The sequence below is a fragment of the Mustelus asterias genome, unplaced genomic scaffold, assembly GCF_964213995.1.
Source record: "Mustelus asterias unplaced genomic scaffold, sMusAst1.hap1.1 HAP1_SCAFFOLD_671, whole genome shotgun sequence".
NCBI classification, from domain to species: domain Eukaryota; kingdom Metazoa; phylum Chordata; class Chondrichthyes; order Carcharhiniformes; family Triakidae; genus Mustelus; species Mustelus asterias.
In genome coordinates this window covers 210020-229466 of record NW_027590620.1, presented here as the reverse complement: position 1 = coordinate 229466, position 19447 = coordinate 210020, and the positions used below count along the sequence as shown (strand labels likewise).

Here is a 19447-nt window from a genome sequence, read left to right as displayed (position 1 = left end):
AATATATAAAAATGATGTGGCAACCTGGTGAATCTACAACTAGCCACAATGGTATAGAGAGAGAAGCAACTTGAGCCTCAACTAACAGCATAAAGCTTTGCAGTCCTGCCATGTCAGTCATATGATGTTAGATAATTAGACAACAAATGTGTAGGGGGGATTCTACAAACATTAACATCAGAAACAGCAGATCCCAGCTCGTGGCTGACAAGACTGAAGCATCCACAACCACCCTCAGCCATAAGTGTTCACTGATAATTCATCTCAGCCTCCTCCTGAGATCCCCATCATCACAGAAACTGGTCTTCAGCCAAATGAATTCCCTCCACATGATATAAAGGAATGACTGAGGGCATGATGTGCAGAGACACCGACAGCATCCTGGCTGTAATGCTGTAGGTTCGTGCTCCAGGACTAGTCACACTGTGAGCCAAGCTGTTCACCCCAGCTAAAGCATTGGCATTTACCCACCAATATGGAAAAAAATCCCAGGAAAGTCCATGGTAAAAAGAGCAAATGCAATCGAGTTATTACCATTTTATTCGTCTACTTACAGTTATCAAAACAATGGAAGGTATATCGACAGTGTTTTGAAGTGGTATTTGCTCAGCAATTACCTGCTCGCAGATACTGAGTTTGCACTCTGCTCCAGAGCTCCTTTGGTTCAGACATGGCTAAAAGAATTACAGAGGAGAGGTGATAGTGCCGATCGTTCACATCAAGACAGCGTTTTAAATTGTGTAGCATCAAAGAGTTTTGGAAAAATTGGACTCAGTGGAAAACAGCAATCATATCACCCCTCAAACTTTTATTTTCCAGTGAGGACATGTTCACTTTACACACTGGCTCCCACTCACCCCCACCATTGTCTCACAGGTTCGAGTTGTTCCCATCTGAAGCTACAATAAGCTTGTTGTACTGAGGGAAACACAACTGAATGTAATATTCTGAATGTGATCACACCAATGTTTTTAGGAAGGCACAGGAGTATCTCAGTTTCTTGGTTCAATGTTACCCTTTTAATACATCGCAACATTAAGTTTACTCCCAAAGTAACACAGAGAATGGCATTAATAATCATTTAATTTCAGAATTTTATAGAATAGAAGCTGGAAAAAAGGACACAATGTGGATAACACTGCGAATATTGTGAATCTGAAACAATATGGAAAGGTGACAATAGATCTGTCGGTATCTGTACAAAGAACAGGGGAACAGTTCAGGTTTAACTCTCATGTGGACTGGCAGAAAAAAGGCAAGAGTTTGAGTGGGACTGGAGAGACCAGAGGAAAAAGTCAGGATGTAGCGGAAAAGGAGTGAACTGTTCAGTATTGCTGTAACAAAAGCTGGTCTAGCCAGCGATGCCCACATCATTGTCTGTTTCCCTCACAGACTCCATCTCCAAACCACTTGATTGTATTCCTCTCCCAGCCTCTGACTGAGACCTAGCCAGACTATCTGTGATTTCAGCATTCAGTATCAAGCAGAACTCCATTTCCTGCACAATTGCCAGTGCAGAAATATCCTTATTGTCTGCACGTAACACTGCAAGTCTGTACCCCTACCTCAGCACAGCGCCTGCTGAATCCTGTTCCATGTCTTTGTTCACCCCAGATTCAGCTGTTCCAATGTTCTGCTACATTGCGTCTTATCTTCAGCTACTCAGATTCTGCTGCCTTTACTGTGCTCCCACTAGACTCCAGATAACACTGTGTGCTCATAAACCTGTAATGGCCCCCAGTCCTCAGATGCCTTTGCTTTAAAATGTCCATTCTTCTATTTGACCTGAGTCAATGAATTTGAACCTTTCCTTTCTTGTAAACTCCAGTCTGAAATTCTCCATTGCTCTGACTCTGACATTCTGCGGCAGGCTCTCCTTCACACCCCGCAATAGTAGCTAAATATTATCTGTCAAAAATTATCTAACTCCTCAATCGTCCTTACTGAGCTTTCATACGTACTAGTATTTTTTTTAAAAGTTCTGTCTCTGGCATTTGAATTACTGTGCAGAAATGATTAAGTGATTAGATTTTTCGCCATTATTATTAGCTCATTTCCCTGACATAAAGCATCAGTCGGTATTTGGATTACTCAATGGTACTTTATCAGTCAAATTTCATTTTAAAATTCCTGCTACTTAAATAACTTGATGATCAGAATAATCATTTTTCTGCCATCTGAGTTCTGATTTGCCGCTGTTTTATTTGCATACACATGGGGAACAGGGATAGACCATTTAGTTCCTCGATACTGTCCCGCTGTTAAATAACATTGCGGCTTATTTAATAGTACCCTCAAATCTGCATTCCCCCCCCTATTCCCTATAACATATCAGCCCCTTGATATCAAAAGTCCATCTACCTCTCTCTTAGAAACATTCAAAGACTCTGCTTCCACCATTTTTTTCAGGAAGAGGGTTCCAAAGACTCTTGACCATCTCAGAGAAAATAGACTTTTCCTCATCACCTCCGGATTTCTGAGTAAATCACACAGTGAGGCAGCAGGATTGAGGTTTCAGAGAAAAGTGGGTCAAATTATTCATCATGAACCTGATATCATGGCAGACACTGAGAGACAAGCAAACAATTACATTAAAATGCTGCAGATTCTCAGTGATCCCTCACTCTCTGCAAATATATTTTTGATTCTAGTTCAGTTGATTCACATTTGTTTATCGTTAATGACTGCAATGAGATGTGAAGATAATTTTCAGTCCGTGTTCGTTATGGATCAGGACCCGGCCCAGTGACTGATTTCTGAGCTGAAAGCAACTGGGAAATCCCATCACTGAGCAGGTCCTTTCCATCCCATTCTCAGTGTTTATCTTTCACTCTGCGTCTCATTATTCTTCATTACTATTCTTCATAGAAAGTCACTGAGCTCGTGGATAAGGGAAACCGGGTAGACAGTTCCAAACTTCTGCTCAATCTGGTGATGGAAAAAGGATCTCGGGCTCGAAGGGTGATGTGGGAATCCTTTGTGAAAATGCGTCACGGAGTCCCAAAACTGGATAAAATACTGAAAGAAATACAGGAGCGTGGTATGGTAAAATCACAGTGAATTCAATTTCCCATTTAAACACTGTCGATATCACTGATTTGATTTCATGAATTTATTTAAACAGGTTCTGATGCATTCGATGACATGAACATTGCACAAGGTTTATCTGAATTGCCCAGTCGCCTGAAAGGTAAGAGATGAAATGGAGATTATAAACTATTTAACTTCTGAGAATCTGAATGATTGATTACAACCTTTGTTTAAGAGGTTGTGAAAATCTGGGAATTGGAAAGTTAAAGGCTGGGGTAACTGGGCTGAACATGATTGGGGTTTGTCACTGTTCCTCAACTATACAGAGATTCATTCCAGTACACAGGATTTCTCTTGTAATCATTGCATTTTTTTCTCTTAATTAAATTGCTGATTGCTATTATTTTGGAAGTCTTGTGTACACCTTGCAGAATCCCACTACCCTGTAAATCTCAGCATGAACCTTATAGAAACACAGTAACAGAGAAAATGGTTGCAGGGGTAGGCCATTTGCCCACTTCCTCCACACAGCTCACCCTCCCACCTACTTTTGTGTAGTCTGCACGTTTGGAGAGATTAGATTTAATTCATCCGTCTAAATCATTAATATATATCATGAATAAGTGGTCTTGTGGTAATTGATATCAGCCTTTTAATTGATCACAACTTTATCTTTCAAGTAATTGGACCAAGTCACGGAATTCTCTTAACAGCTGTTTTAATCATCTGTATAGTGAGGACTCTGGAAAGTCACAGGTCACAGTCTGTAATGAATCAGAATACAGAATTCCTACATATATAAACAATTATAGTTTCAAATTCAGTCACAGGTAATTAGCATATACCAATCACATTTTAGGAGTTACCTCAATCCACTCAGTTATTGATTAAACTTGCATCATTCAGATATTAAAACCAATCACAGTCACCTTAAGCTACTGGTCTTAGTGCTTCTCTTTGAAAACTTCGATAAGAACTTTTTTTTCATAGCAGCTTATGTGACATTAACCCTTTCAGTGGTCTCCCAGCACCGTGCAGTATCCCACTAGTCACAGTCTGCTATTTGGAAAAAAGACCCAGTTATTGCTACTCTGTTTCCTCCCTGCCAGCTTATTTCCTGTCCATCTCAATACACTGCTCCCAAATCAATGTATTGAATTTTACATGCTCATCTCTTACCTGGGACCGTGTCAAAAGCCTTCTGAAAGTCCAAATAAATCACAACCATTGTCACCTTCGTCACCTCTGCTAGTTGCTTCCTGGAAAAAATTCAAGTAGATTTGTCAAGCAAGAATTCCGCTTCATATATCCATGCTGACTGTCCAATCCTGCCACTGTTTTCAAATGCTCTGCTGTTAATGAACTATAGCATTTTCCCCACGACCAATAGAATGTTCCAGAAAACTATTCCGTATACACTCCAGGAATTTCTACTCTACGTTAGTGTGTCTGATTTCACTTGGCCAGTCTATATGCAGGTTAAAATCTCCCACAATTACTGATGTTCCTTCATCACATGCGTCACTAATTTCCTGTTTAATGCCATCCCCAGCCTCATCACTACAGTTTGTGGGTCTATCTACAACCCCCGTTAACATTTTGCATAAGTTCATAAGATATAGGAGCAGAGATCGGCCATTCGGCTCATTGAGTCTGCTCCGCCATTCAGTCATGGCTGATATGCTCCTCATCCCCATTTTCCTGCCTTCCCCCATAACCCTTCAACGCATGAACAATTAAAAATCTATCTAACTCCTCAAATTTACTCCTGTCCCAGCATCCACCACACTTTGGGGCAGCAAATTCCACAGATTCACAACCCTTTGGGAGTAGTTTCTCCTCAACTCTGTCTTAAATTTGCTATCTCATATCCTATCACTGAAAGGATAATCCGTTAAATCAGGGGTGTCCTTTTAACCCAATGTAAGAACTAAGATAAATATATTTTCAATTTCCCAAAACTAGGTTATAGGAAACAACAAACATAATTAACCATGCATTATAATTATTGTTAAACAGTTCAAATGAACTGTGAATGTTTACTGGTTTCATATTACACTTAGCAAAGTAGATTCTTGTTCTGTTTCCTGTTGCCATCATGGCAGAACTGTTATCAAAACACAGTTAATGAATCTACACGTACAACTGCTGAAACATAGTTATTGATTACTGAAATACACTACAACAAAGGGATGGGTATTCTTTGAATTCTCTGTCCGAAGGCAGGTTTGAACCACGGCTGAATGATCTCCGGCACGGGTAAGGCAAGGAGTGAGGTTCCGATTTTGCCCCAGATACAACGGGGATCGGACCCCATGCTGCTGACACAATATGGCCCACAATCTGACCAACTGAGCCAACCGGCTCCCCAGTAACATGGGTGACCAGGCAACAGCCTGATAGAATAGGAGAACTTTCCATGTTCAAAACTGTTGGTATTCCAATGCTCACACAGTATGAAAGGGAACCTGTTGAAGGAGGGATGCAGTCACAGTGAGACTCCTGAACAATTACAATCTCCATCTCCCATTCATATCCAATATCCCATTTACCATTTCTGCAGCAGATTGGGAACACCGACTAGTTCACAGACTGATGGACCCGAAAATCGCCTGTCATGTAACCATGATCCTTGCAGACTCCCAGTGAGGTGTCTGTATTAAGGGCAGGTTGGAAAGCATTAACCATCAGAGAGAAAACATCACCTTTATAAAATCAACAAGTTATGGAAATATTAAAGTTAAGTCACGATCTGAGACTTTAAATGGAAATTGTTGATTGTCAAACGAAGTTTCCAATAACTTAATTTTAATTCCTGCACAAACCTGGACGGACACTGTAAAGTAAGTCTAACAATTCAGCAAAGATGGTGTTTTCATGCAACTAACATTTCTCTCTGTTCTCATTGAAGATCTTCAACAGAAACACAAGGAGACACTCCGGGTACAAACTGAAACACTGAGAGTGAACACTATCCTCATAAAGGAGAAGGTTAAGATTTTCCAGCTGGTTGATCGATACGCTGAGCTAACGGTTATTTCTACTGTTCGAGATCGGACACTTGTCGAACATGAACTGCTGGCAAGAGGCCGAGACCATGAAGAATGGAGAGAGAAACATCTCCGGAAAGAACTGGAAAAAATCCGAACTGATCAATTGTTCCAGAGCAGCTTTTCCCAGAGAAAATCCAAATCTGGGAATTCAGCAGCAGTGAGCGGAGTGCCGGGAATTGGAAAAACAACAATGGTACAAAAGATTGTTTATGACTGGGCCACTGAGAAAATATACCCACACTATCAATTTGTTTTCAGTTTTAAGTTCCGGGATTTGAACACTATTAACTGTAGAATAAACCTGAGGAATTTGATACTGTTTTTCTATCCTTACTTTGGGAATATTCTGGGAGAGCTCTGGAAGAACCCAGAGGGATTGCTGTTTATATTCGATGGTTTGGATGAATTCAAGGACAGTACTGATTTTGCCGACAATCAGAGAAATACAGAACCTCAGTCCATGTGCACAGATCCTGAATTCCGGTGTGAAGTGTCTGACATTGTGTACAGTTTAATACAGCACAAGCTGCTCCCAGGATGTTCAGTGCTAGTGACCAGCCGCCCCACTGCATTACATTTATTGGAAAAGGCTGAGATCAGTGTCTGGGCTGAAATCCTGGGATTTGTTGGTGATGAACGGAAGGAATATTTCAACAAGTTTTTTGAAGATCAGACGGTGGCAGCAGCTGTTTTCAAACACGAGGAGAACGAGATCCTGTACACCATGTGTTACAACCCTTCCTACTGCTGGATCCTCGGTCTGTCACTGGGTCCCTTCTTTACACAAAGAGACAGGAAACAGCAGCAAGTTCCCAAGACCATCACCCAACTATATTCCTACTATATTTACAACATTCTGAAAAACCATGGCCGAGAGATTGAAAACCCCCGTGATGTGTTACTGAAGCTTGGTGAGATGGCCTTCACAGGAGTCTTCGAGAAGAAGATTGTCTTTAGAAATGAAGATTTGATCAAGTACAATCTACAACCTTCCCAGTTCCTGTCTGGGTTCCTGATGGAACTTTTGGAGAAAAATGATTCTGCCCAGAGTGTGGTTTACACATTCCCACACCTCACCATCCAAGAGTTTGTAGCTGCACTCACACAATTCCTGACTCCAGATCCCGGGGAGATCGGGAAACTCCTCAGTGAGACCCACAGCGAGAAAGATGGGCGATTTGAGATATTTCTCCGTTTTGTTGCTGGTCTGTCCTCCCCACAGTCAGCTTGGCCCCTGGTGAAGTTTCTGGGTTCGTTTCTTCATCAAACAACCTGCCGAGTGATTGACTGGGTGAAGGAGAAGGTTGAAGGGCAGATTGGAGACACAGAGACTGAAACTGGGAAGAGGAAGCTCCTGAACACATTCCACTACCTGTTTGAGTCTCAGAATAAAACACTGGCTCGGAACACAGTGGGATCTGTGGAAACACTTTCATTTAGTGAACTGCGACTGACCCCGATTGACTGTGCGGTCCTGTCTCATGTCATTGGACTCTGTGATACAATAAAACACCTCGATCTAGAGGAATGCTACATTCAGTGTGAAGGGTTCCGGTGGCTGGGACCCGTTCTGCACAAATGTCTGGAGTTGAGGTAACTGTTTGGTCTCATAGCGGATATTTTCATTGTTGAGAAGCCATTTCTTTTGTTCTAATAAAACAGAGGCATGTTCATTCGAGGACGTCAAGAGAGAAACAATGTCCAATGGTCACAAAGTGTGGGAGAATGGCACAAAGTAATAATGCTCATTTGAGAGCAGATGCAGATATGATGGGCCGATTGGCCTCCTTCTGAACCTGTAATAAATCTAGATTCTCTGATAAAACTACATCATTTCAAGAAGGCAGATTCTCGTGGAATAGGCGTGGATAATAAATGTTGGCATAACCAGCGATGCCCACGTTCCTTGAATGAATAAAAACATTATTGGGATGAATTTTAAATGATTATTGCTGTAAAGGCCTCCCTCCAAAATCTGAAAAAGGATCATTCCCTCTCCCAACAGAAACCATCTGATTCTGTACGATGCTATACAGAAATTAGTTTGTCTTGTTCGGTGCAGCTTACAGTTTGTGTTTAATTATGATCAGGATTATTTTACTGCGCTCTCCCTGTGTTATGTATTACAGTCGGTGTGTGTTATATTGGGACAATGTCCCTTTATAAGTCACGTGATCACTGGTGACATCATCAGTTCGGGTTGCTTTCTGAATCCCTGCATTGCGCTGCCTCTACTGGCAGCCTCTGTGAACTCCGTCTTGCTTCCTGGATTAACTGGTTGTAACTGAAACTCAGTGCTTCTATCATTCATTGTGGGCCTCTGAGTAGAAGCAACCATTTCTTTAAACCTTCATAACTCTTACAACGTCGTAAACCTTAAATTAAAATGTAGGGACAGTTTAAATTGAAACCAAAAACCCGCAGGCAGGCAGCTTTGTTTAACATGAAGTGAAATTAAAGTTTTGGCCCTTTCTGAGCTCACAAGCACAGAAACACAAATTAAATTTAAACTCATGAATTACTGTGTAATGCCCACAAACACAAGTTATTACATAACAGTGAAGCCCAAGATGCTGTTTTCTTTATTAATTGCTACCTACACTTGTCCTGCTAACAGCAATGATCGATGCACATATGTGTTCAGTCCCTCTGATCCTGCAATCCGTTAACAATTCGACCGATTATTTTATATTGCTTCCTCATGTGCATGTTTCCTGAAAGTATCACCTCACCCGCCTCTGCATTTAACTTAAGCTGTCACCTGTCTGTACACTCCCCCATGGTCTGTTTTTCAGTCCCAAGCTCTTCTCACAGTTTACAATGCCTCAAACTTTGAAATTTCCCTCGAGACAGCAAACCATAGAAACCCTACAGTGCAGGAAGAGGCCATTCGGCCCATCGAGTCTGCACCGACCACAATCCTCACCCCAGGCCCTACCCCCATATCCCTACATATTTTACCCTCTAATCCCTCAAACCTACACATCTCAAGACACTAAGGAGCAATTTTAGCATGGCCAATCAACCTAACCCACACATCTTTAGGCTGGGAGGAAACCGGAGCACCCGGAGGAAACCCACACAGACATGAGGAGAATGTGCAAACTCCACACAGTGACCCAAGCCGGGAGTCGAACCCAGGCCCCTGGAGCTGTGAAGCAGCAGTGCTAACCACTGTGCTACCGTGCCGCCCAAACACCTAGATCATTCATATATATCAGGGAAAAGCAAGGATCCCAATACCAACTGCTAGGGTTCTCCATTACCGACATCCTCCAGCCTTAAAAATATCCATTACTCTTTGTTCATCCAATTTTGTATCCACGTTGCTACTTTCCCATTTATTTTATGAGCTTATGCCACAAGTCTGTTGTGTCACTGCATCAGATGATTTTTGAATATCCATGTACACCACATCAACAGCAGAACCATCACTGACCCTTTCTGTTGCTTCCTCCAAATCACAGCAATATAAAGCCAGTCGAAAATGGCATTTTTTTACCAACCAATGAATTTAGTTTCCTCCGTGTCACTATTAGATTCACCATTTCCCTTTTGAACTCAGCGTGGGCCGGCTCAGAGTAGCTGAATGATCAACTGACCCTCCAACCCTCAGCTAAGTTTAACACTACTGCTCCAGGCTGGAGCCGCAGACTTGACTCAATTGGATTGACCCACTCTTTTCGGTTGTGGTTACTGCCTCCTGGCCCTCTCTTCATCCACTCTGACAAACTGAGATAGCTGGGAATTAAACCTGTATCAACTGCTTGGAAAGCAACTATGCTCACTATTATATCACTACCATTACATTTCGGGACTCCTGTGGTGTAGGTGCACCCACAGAGCTGTGAGAAAGAGAGTTCCAGGATTTTGACCCAGTCACTGTGAAGGAACGGTGATATATTTCCAAGTCAGGATGGTGTGTATCTTGGAAGGGAACTTCCAGGTGGTGATGTTTCCATTCATCTGCTGCCCTTGTCCTTCCAGGGATAGAAATCACAAGACTGGACAGTGCTGTGTAACGAGCCATGGTGAGTTGTTGCACTGCATCTTGTAGATGGTCCAACAACCATAACTAACTTTGTTTGTGCTGGTATTACTCCAATCGGCAGATAGTTTTCATGGAAAGAAATCATAGGAACCCTACAGTGCAGAAAGAGGCCACTCGGCCCATCGAGTCTGCACTGACCACAATCCCACCCAGACCCTACCTCCATATCCCTACATATTTTACCCACTAATCCCTCTAATCTACGCATCTTGAGACACTAAGGGGCAATTTTTTTAGCATAGCCAATCAAACGAACCCGCACATCTTTGGACTGTGGGAGGAAACCGGAGTACCCGGAGGAAACCCACGCAGACACGAGGAGAATGTGCAAATTACACAGAGACAGTGACCCGAGCCGGGAATCGAACCCAGGTCCTTGGAGCTGTTAAGCAGCGGTGCTAACCACTGTGCTACCGTGCTGCCCATTTCTCATTTCCATTGACTTCAGTTTTTCTCTGGCTCCTTTTTGCTACATGTAGCCATATGCTGCCTTGATGTCAAGGGCAGACACTCTCCCCTCTCATCCTGAGTTCAGCTCTGCTGTCCGTGTTTGCATCAAGGCTGTAATGAGGTAGGGGGCTGAGTGTCCCTGAGTAAACACAAGCTTCAAGTCAGATAGCAGGTCATTGCTAATTAAGTGTCACTTGTTAGTCTCGTTAGCCTTCCATTACTCTGCTGATGATCGAGAGTAGACTGATGGGGTGGGAAATGGACAGATTGGATTTGTTCTCTCCTTTTTGTTTACGGTCATATCTGGACAATTTCCCACTATTTTGGGTAAACATCAGTGTTGTCGCTTCACTGGAACAGCTTGGCGAGGAACAGAGCAACTTCTGGAGCAGTAATCTTCAGTACAGTTACTGGAATATTGTCAAGATCTGTGGTCTTTGCCGTATCCATTATCTTTAACTATTTCTTGACATCATGTGGAGTGAATGGAATGAGCTGATATCTGTGATGTTGGGGCCCTCTGGATGGTTCAGCCACTGAAGTTAGTTACTAATATTTGAGCCATACCTTTTGCACTGATGTGCTAGTCTCCTCCATCATGAGGATGGGATATTTGTGGAGCCTCCTCCTTCTGTTGTTTCATCGTCCACTATCATTCACAGCTAAATGTGGCAGGACTGCAGAACTTACATCTGAGCCGAGGAAACCAGAATTTCCTGAATGAGGAAACCTGCTGCTGGAAAATCTCCAGTCAAACCGTCAGTGATATGAAACAGGGTTTTTGGATAATCCTTTTCCTATGTGAGGATCTACCGGGAAGAGGGAACTCCCGGCAATTCCCGGAGATAGAACACTAGCCATACCTGCAGAAAATGTAGAGCCTGTTTACTGTGGAATGTAGCGGGAGACACCCCTCCCCTATAAACTAGTCAAACAGAAATATTTCAACTTTCTAATGGGAGAATAATCTTTCCTGGTTGTGTCAAATCTAGGGGATGGATCTTAAAGCAACAGTTAGCACAGTTTCACACTTTAACTCGCCCTGAGATACTATACAGATGATACAATGTCAATAGTTAAGAAGCACAGGGAATTCCGAGGGATCCACTCTCACAGCTTTATCATTTAACCCTCAGTAAAATGTACAATTCTCATAAAATCCTGGATTTATGTAACAGCAGAAATGATTTGAATTTCCGGAAACGTAGCAGGGTCAGTGAGATTCAGGAGGGTAATTCTGATGATCAGGACATGAGACCAGAATGTGGGACATGTTTAAAAATTACTTGCTTGTTCACAGGATGTGGGCATCACCTCCTCTAGGGACCATTAGCAGTGAGAAATAAATGCTGGTCGAGCCAGCGACACCCATATCCCAAGAACAATTAAACAAAATATACATTTTGAGAGGTGTAAAAGTGATTTCCCCCAGTAGGCAAACCAGTGAGAGTGAATTGTTCATCATTTTCCAATGCTGATGATTGCCTTTTCCATTCAACAGAAAGGGTTTGATATCTGATTTAATATTGTCACATTTATTAGTGCCAAAGCATACCGTACATAGGGAAGGAAAGGAAAGAGTCCAGAATGCAGTGTTACAGTCACAGGGTGTAGAGAAAGATCAACTTGGATGAGATATAATATCGTAACTTGAATCAGTTCACCACTGGTGCTAAGTTTCTGACACAAAAACAGATCCAGCTATTTTTCCTGCTGAACATTAATCTGAATTTAATGTGTTTCTCACTTCCTCCATTTAGTCTGGGTGACAATGAAGTGGGAGATTCAGGAGTGAAACTATTGTCTGCGGCTCTGAGGAATCCAGAATGTAAAATACAGAAACTGGAGTAAGTATCAGACTGTGTGAGATTGTGTTAATAATCAGTGGATGTCTGACACTGTAAATTATTATCAGTGTCAGTAATAGTGTCATTAATAATCATTCCTGTCAGTCTTCGTGTTAAACACCACGGATTCGCTCTGATTCCTGAAATCTTTCTCTCTATGATCTCCAGTTTGGAGAGTAACAGCCTCAGATATTCTCACCTCTGCTCTCAGTACAAACCAGTCAGTGATGTGTCTGAACCTGAGTTACAATAAACTGCGAGATTCAGGAGTGAAAGATTTAACTAATCATTTATGATTATTCTCAAATCCATTCATGAGAATAAAAAAGATGGACAAAACAATTAAATGTTTATAGAATTCCCAGATATGGCTGGTCACATGTTCAATTTAGTTTATTTTGTCATTCAGATTATAGATGTTTATGTCTGTCGGCTTCTCAGTTTGATTAAACATAGAAAACTGCTGTATATTGGTAAGGCAGATTACAAACTACATTGGATTCTGATGAGTTTTATCCCGAGGGATCCACTCTCAAATTTATGTTAAACGGAGCTTAAGGAGCATCTGAAAAGAGAATGCAGAGATGGAGGTGGGGAGGGTTATGAAGAGAATTCCAGAGCTCGCAGCCCAGCAGTTCAAGGCACAGCTCAGCAGGCAATGGCAATAATCACAGTGCAGAATAGTCTGAATGATGTCCCTATTAATAATGGACATTGTTTTTAAGAACACAAATAATGATACTAAATATACCATTGCTGTCAGTATTTGTTATTAAAAACACTGTCCGCTATTAGTAGACACAAAATAAGCTTGGGAGCAAAGATGAAGACCATGAAATAAAGGAGGCAAAGGCAGCCTGGTTATGAAGTTATCTGAGTGACAGGAAACAGGCAGGAGAGGTGAACTGTACCTTTTCATTTATAGGAAGCTGACAGTGGCTTTCCCCAGCAGCCAGTACTGTGTTACTACGACTAATTTTCTTTATATGTACGACCAAATGAGACTTGGGTTTATCTAAAGATGAGATGTGAAGCTCCAGCACACGACCATCAGACCACAGAGTGGACGCAGCATATGATAGACCGAGCTCAATCACACCAAAACCAATGGATCAGATCAGAGATCTGCTGTCTTGCCATATCCAGTCATAAATAGTGTTAGACATGCCACAAAATGTTGGACATGCCGGTTACATTAGGCGACAAGGTGGCGCAGTGGTTAGCACTGCTGCCTCACAGCGCCAGGGACCAGGGTTCAATTCCGGCCTTGGGTGACTTTATGTGTAGAGTTTGCACATTCTCCCAGTGTCTGTGTGGGTTTCCTCTGGGTACTCCAATTTTCTCCCACAGTCCAAAGATGTGCAGGTTCGGTTGATTGGCTATGCGAAGTTGTCCCTAGGTGTCTCAGGGTGTGTAGGTTACGGGGATTAGTGGGCCATATATGTGGAGTTACAGAGATAGGGCCTGGATATGATATTCTTTCAAAGAATTGGTGAAGACTCGATGGGCCAAAGGGCCTCCCTTCTACACTGTGGGAATTCTATGATTCTATAAACATGCCACAAGAATTCCATCATTACTGATGAGGGAACCCAGAGCATCAGTGCCATCTTCAGCCAGAAGTGCTGAGTAGAATGATTAATCTCGGCCTCCTCCTGAGGTCCCCAACATTACAGATGACCATTTGATTCACTGCATGTGAGGTAAAGAAATGACTGAAGGCACTGTGTACTGCAAACTCTGTCAGCCTGGCTGTACCCCAGCAATGGTACTGAAGAATTGTGCTCCATAACTAACCATTCCCCAAGCCAAGCTGTTCCAGTACAGCTACAACACTGGATCTACCGGACAATGTGGAATAAAACAGGGCAAATCCAATCTGATGAATTGCTGCTCCATCAGTCTGCTCTTGATGGTCAGAAAAGTGTCATCCTTCCAGTGCCTCATGAACATCACTGCAAGAGTTCCTGAGGGTGATGTCCAAAGCCCAACCACCTTCAATTGCTTTATCAATGTCCTGCCTTCCATTATAATGTCAGAAATGAGGATGTTCACTAATGATTGCACAATGCTCAGTACTGTTCACAATTCCTCAGAGACTGAAGCAGTCCATGCCCATAAACAGCAAGACCTGAACAAAACAGAAAATGGTGGAAAGGCTCAGCATGTCTGACAGCTTCTGTGGAGAGAAACAGCTCACCCTTCGAATCTGGATGACTCTTCGACAGAGCTAGCGTCTGAAGGTCTGAAGAACGTTCAGGCTTAACCTGATAAATGGCAAGTAATGTTTCACTGCACAAATGCCAGGCAAGGACCATCTCCAACAGACGGGAATCTAATCATATTCCCTTTACATTGAATGGCAGCACCATCGCTGAATCCTCGACCATCAACATCCTGAGTGGTGGGGGCGCACTGGGACCATTGAACAGACACTGAACTGTAAACACTATGGCTCCAAGGGTAGATAACAGTCTGGGAATTCGGAGATGAGGAACTCGCCTCCTGTCTCCCAAATTTTTCCCACCATCTCCAAGGCACAAGTCAGCAGTGTGATGGAATCCGCTCATCTTGCTGGATTGTCTGCAGCTTCAAAAACACTGAAGAAGCTCATCCATGGAAAAGGAGCCCACTGGATCAGCTGGCCATTCACCAAACTAAACATTGGCTGTCTCTACCACTGACGCACAGTGGCAGTATTTTACCACATACAAGGTGGAATGTAGCAGCTCACCAAGGTTCCTGAGCCAGCATCATCCAAACAGGCACTATCCATCACCGAGATGGCCAAGGATATGAGAAGGATGGGACACCAACCAGCTTCAGATTTCTTTCCAAACCACTCACCATTCTGACTTGGAATATATTGCTTTTCCATCACTGATGCAGGATCATAATACCGGATGACCACGAGGATGGCCACTCAGTGTCGGCAGTGCAGCAGTCATCTCTGACTGACCGGAACCCTTCACAGAGAGACTGACATGTTCCTGAAGATTGATGCTGCTGTCTGGACATTCACCACTAACCTCGTGGAGTTGTATCAAATTAAGAGGGACATACATCGGTTCATAGAAAGGAACCTTTCTCCTTCATTTTAGGGGTCAATAGCCAGGGGCATATTTAAAGCGATAGGCAGGAGTTTCAGAGGAGAATTGATGATGGCACAGTGGTTAGCATTGCTGCCTCACAACGTTCGGGACCTTTGTTCAATTCCAGCCTCGGGTGACTGCCTGTGGAGTTTGCATGTTCCCCCCGTGTGTGCGGGTTTCTGTCAGGTAATCTGGTTTCCTCCCACAGCCCAAAAATGTGTAGGTTAGGTGGATCGATAATGCTAAATTGTCACTTAGTGTCCCAAGATGTGTAGTGTCGTTGGATTTGCCATGGTAAATGTCCAGGTAGGGATTCCATGGAAACGCTTTTTCACCCAGAGGGTGGTGGGAATCTGGATCTCACTGTCTGAAAGGGTGGTGGAGTCAGGAACACTCGCAACATTTAAGAAGCATTCAGACAAGCACTTGAAATGCCGCAGCAGACAAGGCTATGGAGCAAGTGCTGGAAATGGATTAAATAGATTGCTGCTTGATGGCTGACACATACGATGGGCCGAAGGGCCTCTTTCTGTGCTGAAAAACTCTATAAAGGCCCAGGGGTTGGAAGTTATGAACCAGAACCTGAATTTTCACTGATTCCTGTGATTTCTCTCTCTCTGATCCCAATGCAGTGGAATGTCAATCACATTGATTTTTGTGCCCTGGGTGTAGGGGAACAATGTGACGGTGACTCTGAGGACCCGTTCACATGCTGACAGGGGGACACACGTCACCCAGTCACACAGCCCTTGATTTGTGAGGAAGAGGAAAGAGTGAATGGATGCATTCGGGTGGATGGAGCTATTACAAGGGGGCGTAACTATAGGGTTCATGGTGGGAGATACAGGAAGGATATCAGAGGTAGGTTCTTTACGCAGAGAGTGGTTGGGGTGTGGAATGGACTGCCTGCAGTGATAGTGGAGTCAGACACTTTAGGAACATTTAAGCGGTTATTGGATAGGCACATGGAGTACACCAAGATGATAGGGAGTGGGATAGCGTGATCTTGGTTTCAGATAAAGCTCGGCACAACATCGTGGGCTGAAGGGCCTGTTCGGTGCTGTACTGTTCTATGTTCTATACAATTGTTAAGATGCAGACCAGAAACTCCAAGGTGTTTTGTGAAGTTAGCCTGGACCCTTGGTTTTACATTTGATTTTGGCATTGATGAGCATGAGGTGTTTCACTCCAGGTATGAATCAAGTGACCCACTAGGATGCTTTTATGAAACACAGTTTATTTAAGAATGCAGTTAGAATACAAGAACAAGAATTAGCATAACCTTTACCAATTGCAAGACTTCGACATGACACACTATAACTCTTAACAGCTAGCTATCTCTGTTGTTCCAATACAAAGCAATACCCACAGACATACACCCTTCTCCAACATTAGTTAGCACAAAAACAATTATGCTCACGTGATGCCGATTTCCAGCTTTTTAACACTTCCGGGCAGCCAACAAACAATTGTTTTCAGAGAAGGATGTCGCCTCCGAACAGCCCAACCACAGAGAGGTAACCCCAGTCTCTGACAGCTTTCATCACAGCAACACTTAAACAGCAAATACTCCAACTTCAGAGAGGGAAACAGCAGTGCTGTTTGTCTTAAGTTCAAGCAGCTTCTGAAAGAAGAATTGAAACTAGAATGTTCTGTGAAAAATAGCTGTCCCTCAGTCACATGACATAACCTGTCAATCACCCGCAATCAAGCTCTACTCTGCCATCCCAGGGGAAACACTGAAACAACAGAACACTGCATTAGTTCAGATTAAAATCAACATGATGTCAATTATACTGCTTCAGTAACAATAAAGGAAACCGGCTACAGATAACACAGTGCCGACAACATAACCTGCATAGAAACATGATTAAAATAGAAACTAGAAGCAGGAGTTGGCCATTCGGCCCTTCGAGCCTGATCCACCATTCATTTTGTTCATGGCTGATCATCGAATTCAATATCCTTCAATGTTCAGTATATTTCTTCAAGGCATAGTTTGTAACAAAATGTACATTCCAACACGTCCTTCAGCCGGTTCCATGTGACCGGTGATGGGCACCAAACTCTGTGTTGCCAGAGAGTCTCCTGTGTCCATCCATTCAACCGCACACTCTCAGCTCCACAACCAATGTTACAATCAGCGATTTCCCACACTATCTGCTGTTCTCCCAACTGCAGAGCTGCTAATTCTAGGTGTGAGGATTACAAAATCTGGACGCTATCACGATTTTTAGTTCATTTCCTGACGTTTCGTGCTCTCTTCTACAGGCACATAAAGTTCCATTGTTACTCTCCCATCAAAGACACAAGCCTATGCTGGTGAGAACCTGACTGACCATCATGTCTACATAGGGAAAGCCTCTTGCCTGTGACCATCCCATTCTCACAGTGCTGGAATTATCTGACTGACCAGAACCTGTTTGGGAGCAGATATCCACTCCATCTGACAAAGGAGCAGCACTCCGAAAGCTAATGGCATTTGCTACCAAATAAACGTGTTGGACATTGGCCTGGTGTTGTTAAAACCAGAACCCTGCAGAGAGAGGCTCACATGTCTCTGACATGTTGATGCTGATCTCTGGGCATTGCCTGTGTCTGTGTGGGAATTACCTTTCGACCATTTCACTTTCATTCTCATTCGACCCCATATGCCTCAGGTTATATGCGATCAAATGCTTCACCACCTTGTCAGAACTTGGGAAGTTATTCATCCTTTTGCCTCACTGCAACCATATAACCCACGCCTGCTCAGGTCTCCAGCAATCTCCATCCCGATATACTTGGATTGATGTGGCAGATACTGTCCAGTCCTGAGAGAACAGAAATTTGCTCCAAACTCAGGTAGCCTTGGGGAAGAGTACCAAGTGTTGCCAAGTGCATCATTGAATTGAGTTTAACCTTTCTCCTCCCATTGCAGCCCTGTTTTCAGTAACCAGGTCTTCCTCACTGGCCTCTCCAGAGCTGCTGCCTATCAAAGTGCTGCCCGTGCCAGCATTGCCTGAACCGGGACTTCCCCTGCAGCGAGTGGTTAAGGGCTGGAGTTCACTGTCTGGGAGTGTGGTGGAGACACGTTCAGTTGAACATTTCCAAAGGGAATTGGATTATTATCTGAAAAGGAAGGATGTGCAGAGTTACTGGGAATATTTGGGGGAATGACACTTAGTAAATTGCTCATTCAGAGATTCAGTGCGGACAGCATGGACCGAATGGTCTCCTTCTGCTCTGTAACAATTCTCTGATTCTACCTGAGAGAGATACCAATGGCCCTTTGTGGACACTGGCTAAATTACCGAACCCTGTTGACACTGCAACATCACCAGCTTCCAGTTAAAATCTCCATACATTTCCAACCATTATCTTCACAGAATTATTGCGGAACACCACGAGGCGAAATGTGTCTGCACCGGCTCACCAAACTAGGATTAGGAATTTGTATCATTCGACTGCCTTCTCCTCGTATCTTTGCACATTGTTTCATTCGATTGTTCATCGACTGCCCTCTGTGATGCCTCGAATCAGCCTGCCCCCACCACACTTCCAGACTGTACATTCCAGACCCGAACCACTGGCATCGTGAGAAAGGTTTCTCTCTCATCATCTTCAACCCCACCACACACTCCATTCCTGAGCCACTGACCATCCCATGTCCCTCCCTGTGACTCAGGGTAAGGACATGGGAATCCTGTGCTCTTCCCTTTCACCATCATCCTTTTTCTCATTTAATCACTCCGGCACTTCCATTTTGTTCTTTCCTTGTCACTCGTCCATCCCCAGCTCGCTGTCACTGAAAACAATTTAATTCACTGCTACTCATAAGTTTTAATTTTAGCTAATTGAACTGAAACTAAATATGTTTCTCTCTTCACAGATGCTGCCTGTCCTGCTGAGATTTTCCACATATTTTATTCATATTTCAGATTT

General features: G+C 43.3%; 1 protein-coding gene across 2 annotated transcripts in view; it reads left to right on the top strand.

Annotated features, from left to right (window-relative positions):
* Window positions 1–2873: 2873 nt before the first annotated feature.
* Window positions 2874–19447, top strand: part of LOC144487245 (NACHT, LRR and PYD domains-containing protein 3-like) — a 31279-nt gene continuing 14705 nt past the window's right edge. The window contains exons 1-5 of one of the 2 annotated variants that reach the window (XR_013496380.1): window positions 2874–3040; window positions 3125–3190; window positions 5942–7676; window positions 10071–10114; window positions 12345–12431. Coding sequence is in view for 1 of the 2 variants with exons in the window: in XM_078205329.1 (XP_078061455.1) it covers window positions 2935–3040; window positions 3125–3190; window positions 5942–7676; window positions 12345–12431 (1994 nt within the window). In the remaining variant the exon portion in view is untranslated. The remainder of the gene's footprint in view (window positions 3041–3124; window positions 3191–5941; window positions 7677–10070; window positions 10115–12344; window positions 12432–19447) is intronic. The other variant, XM_078205329.1, reaches the window with a different exon arrangement.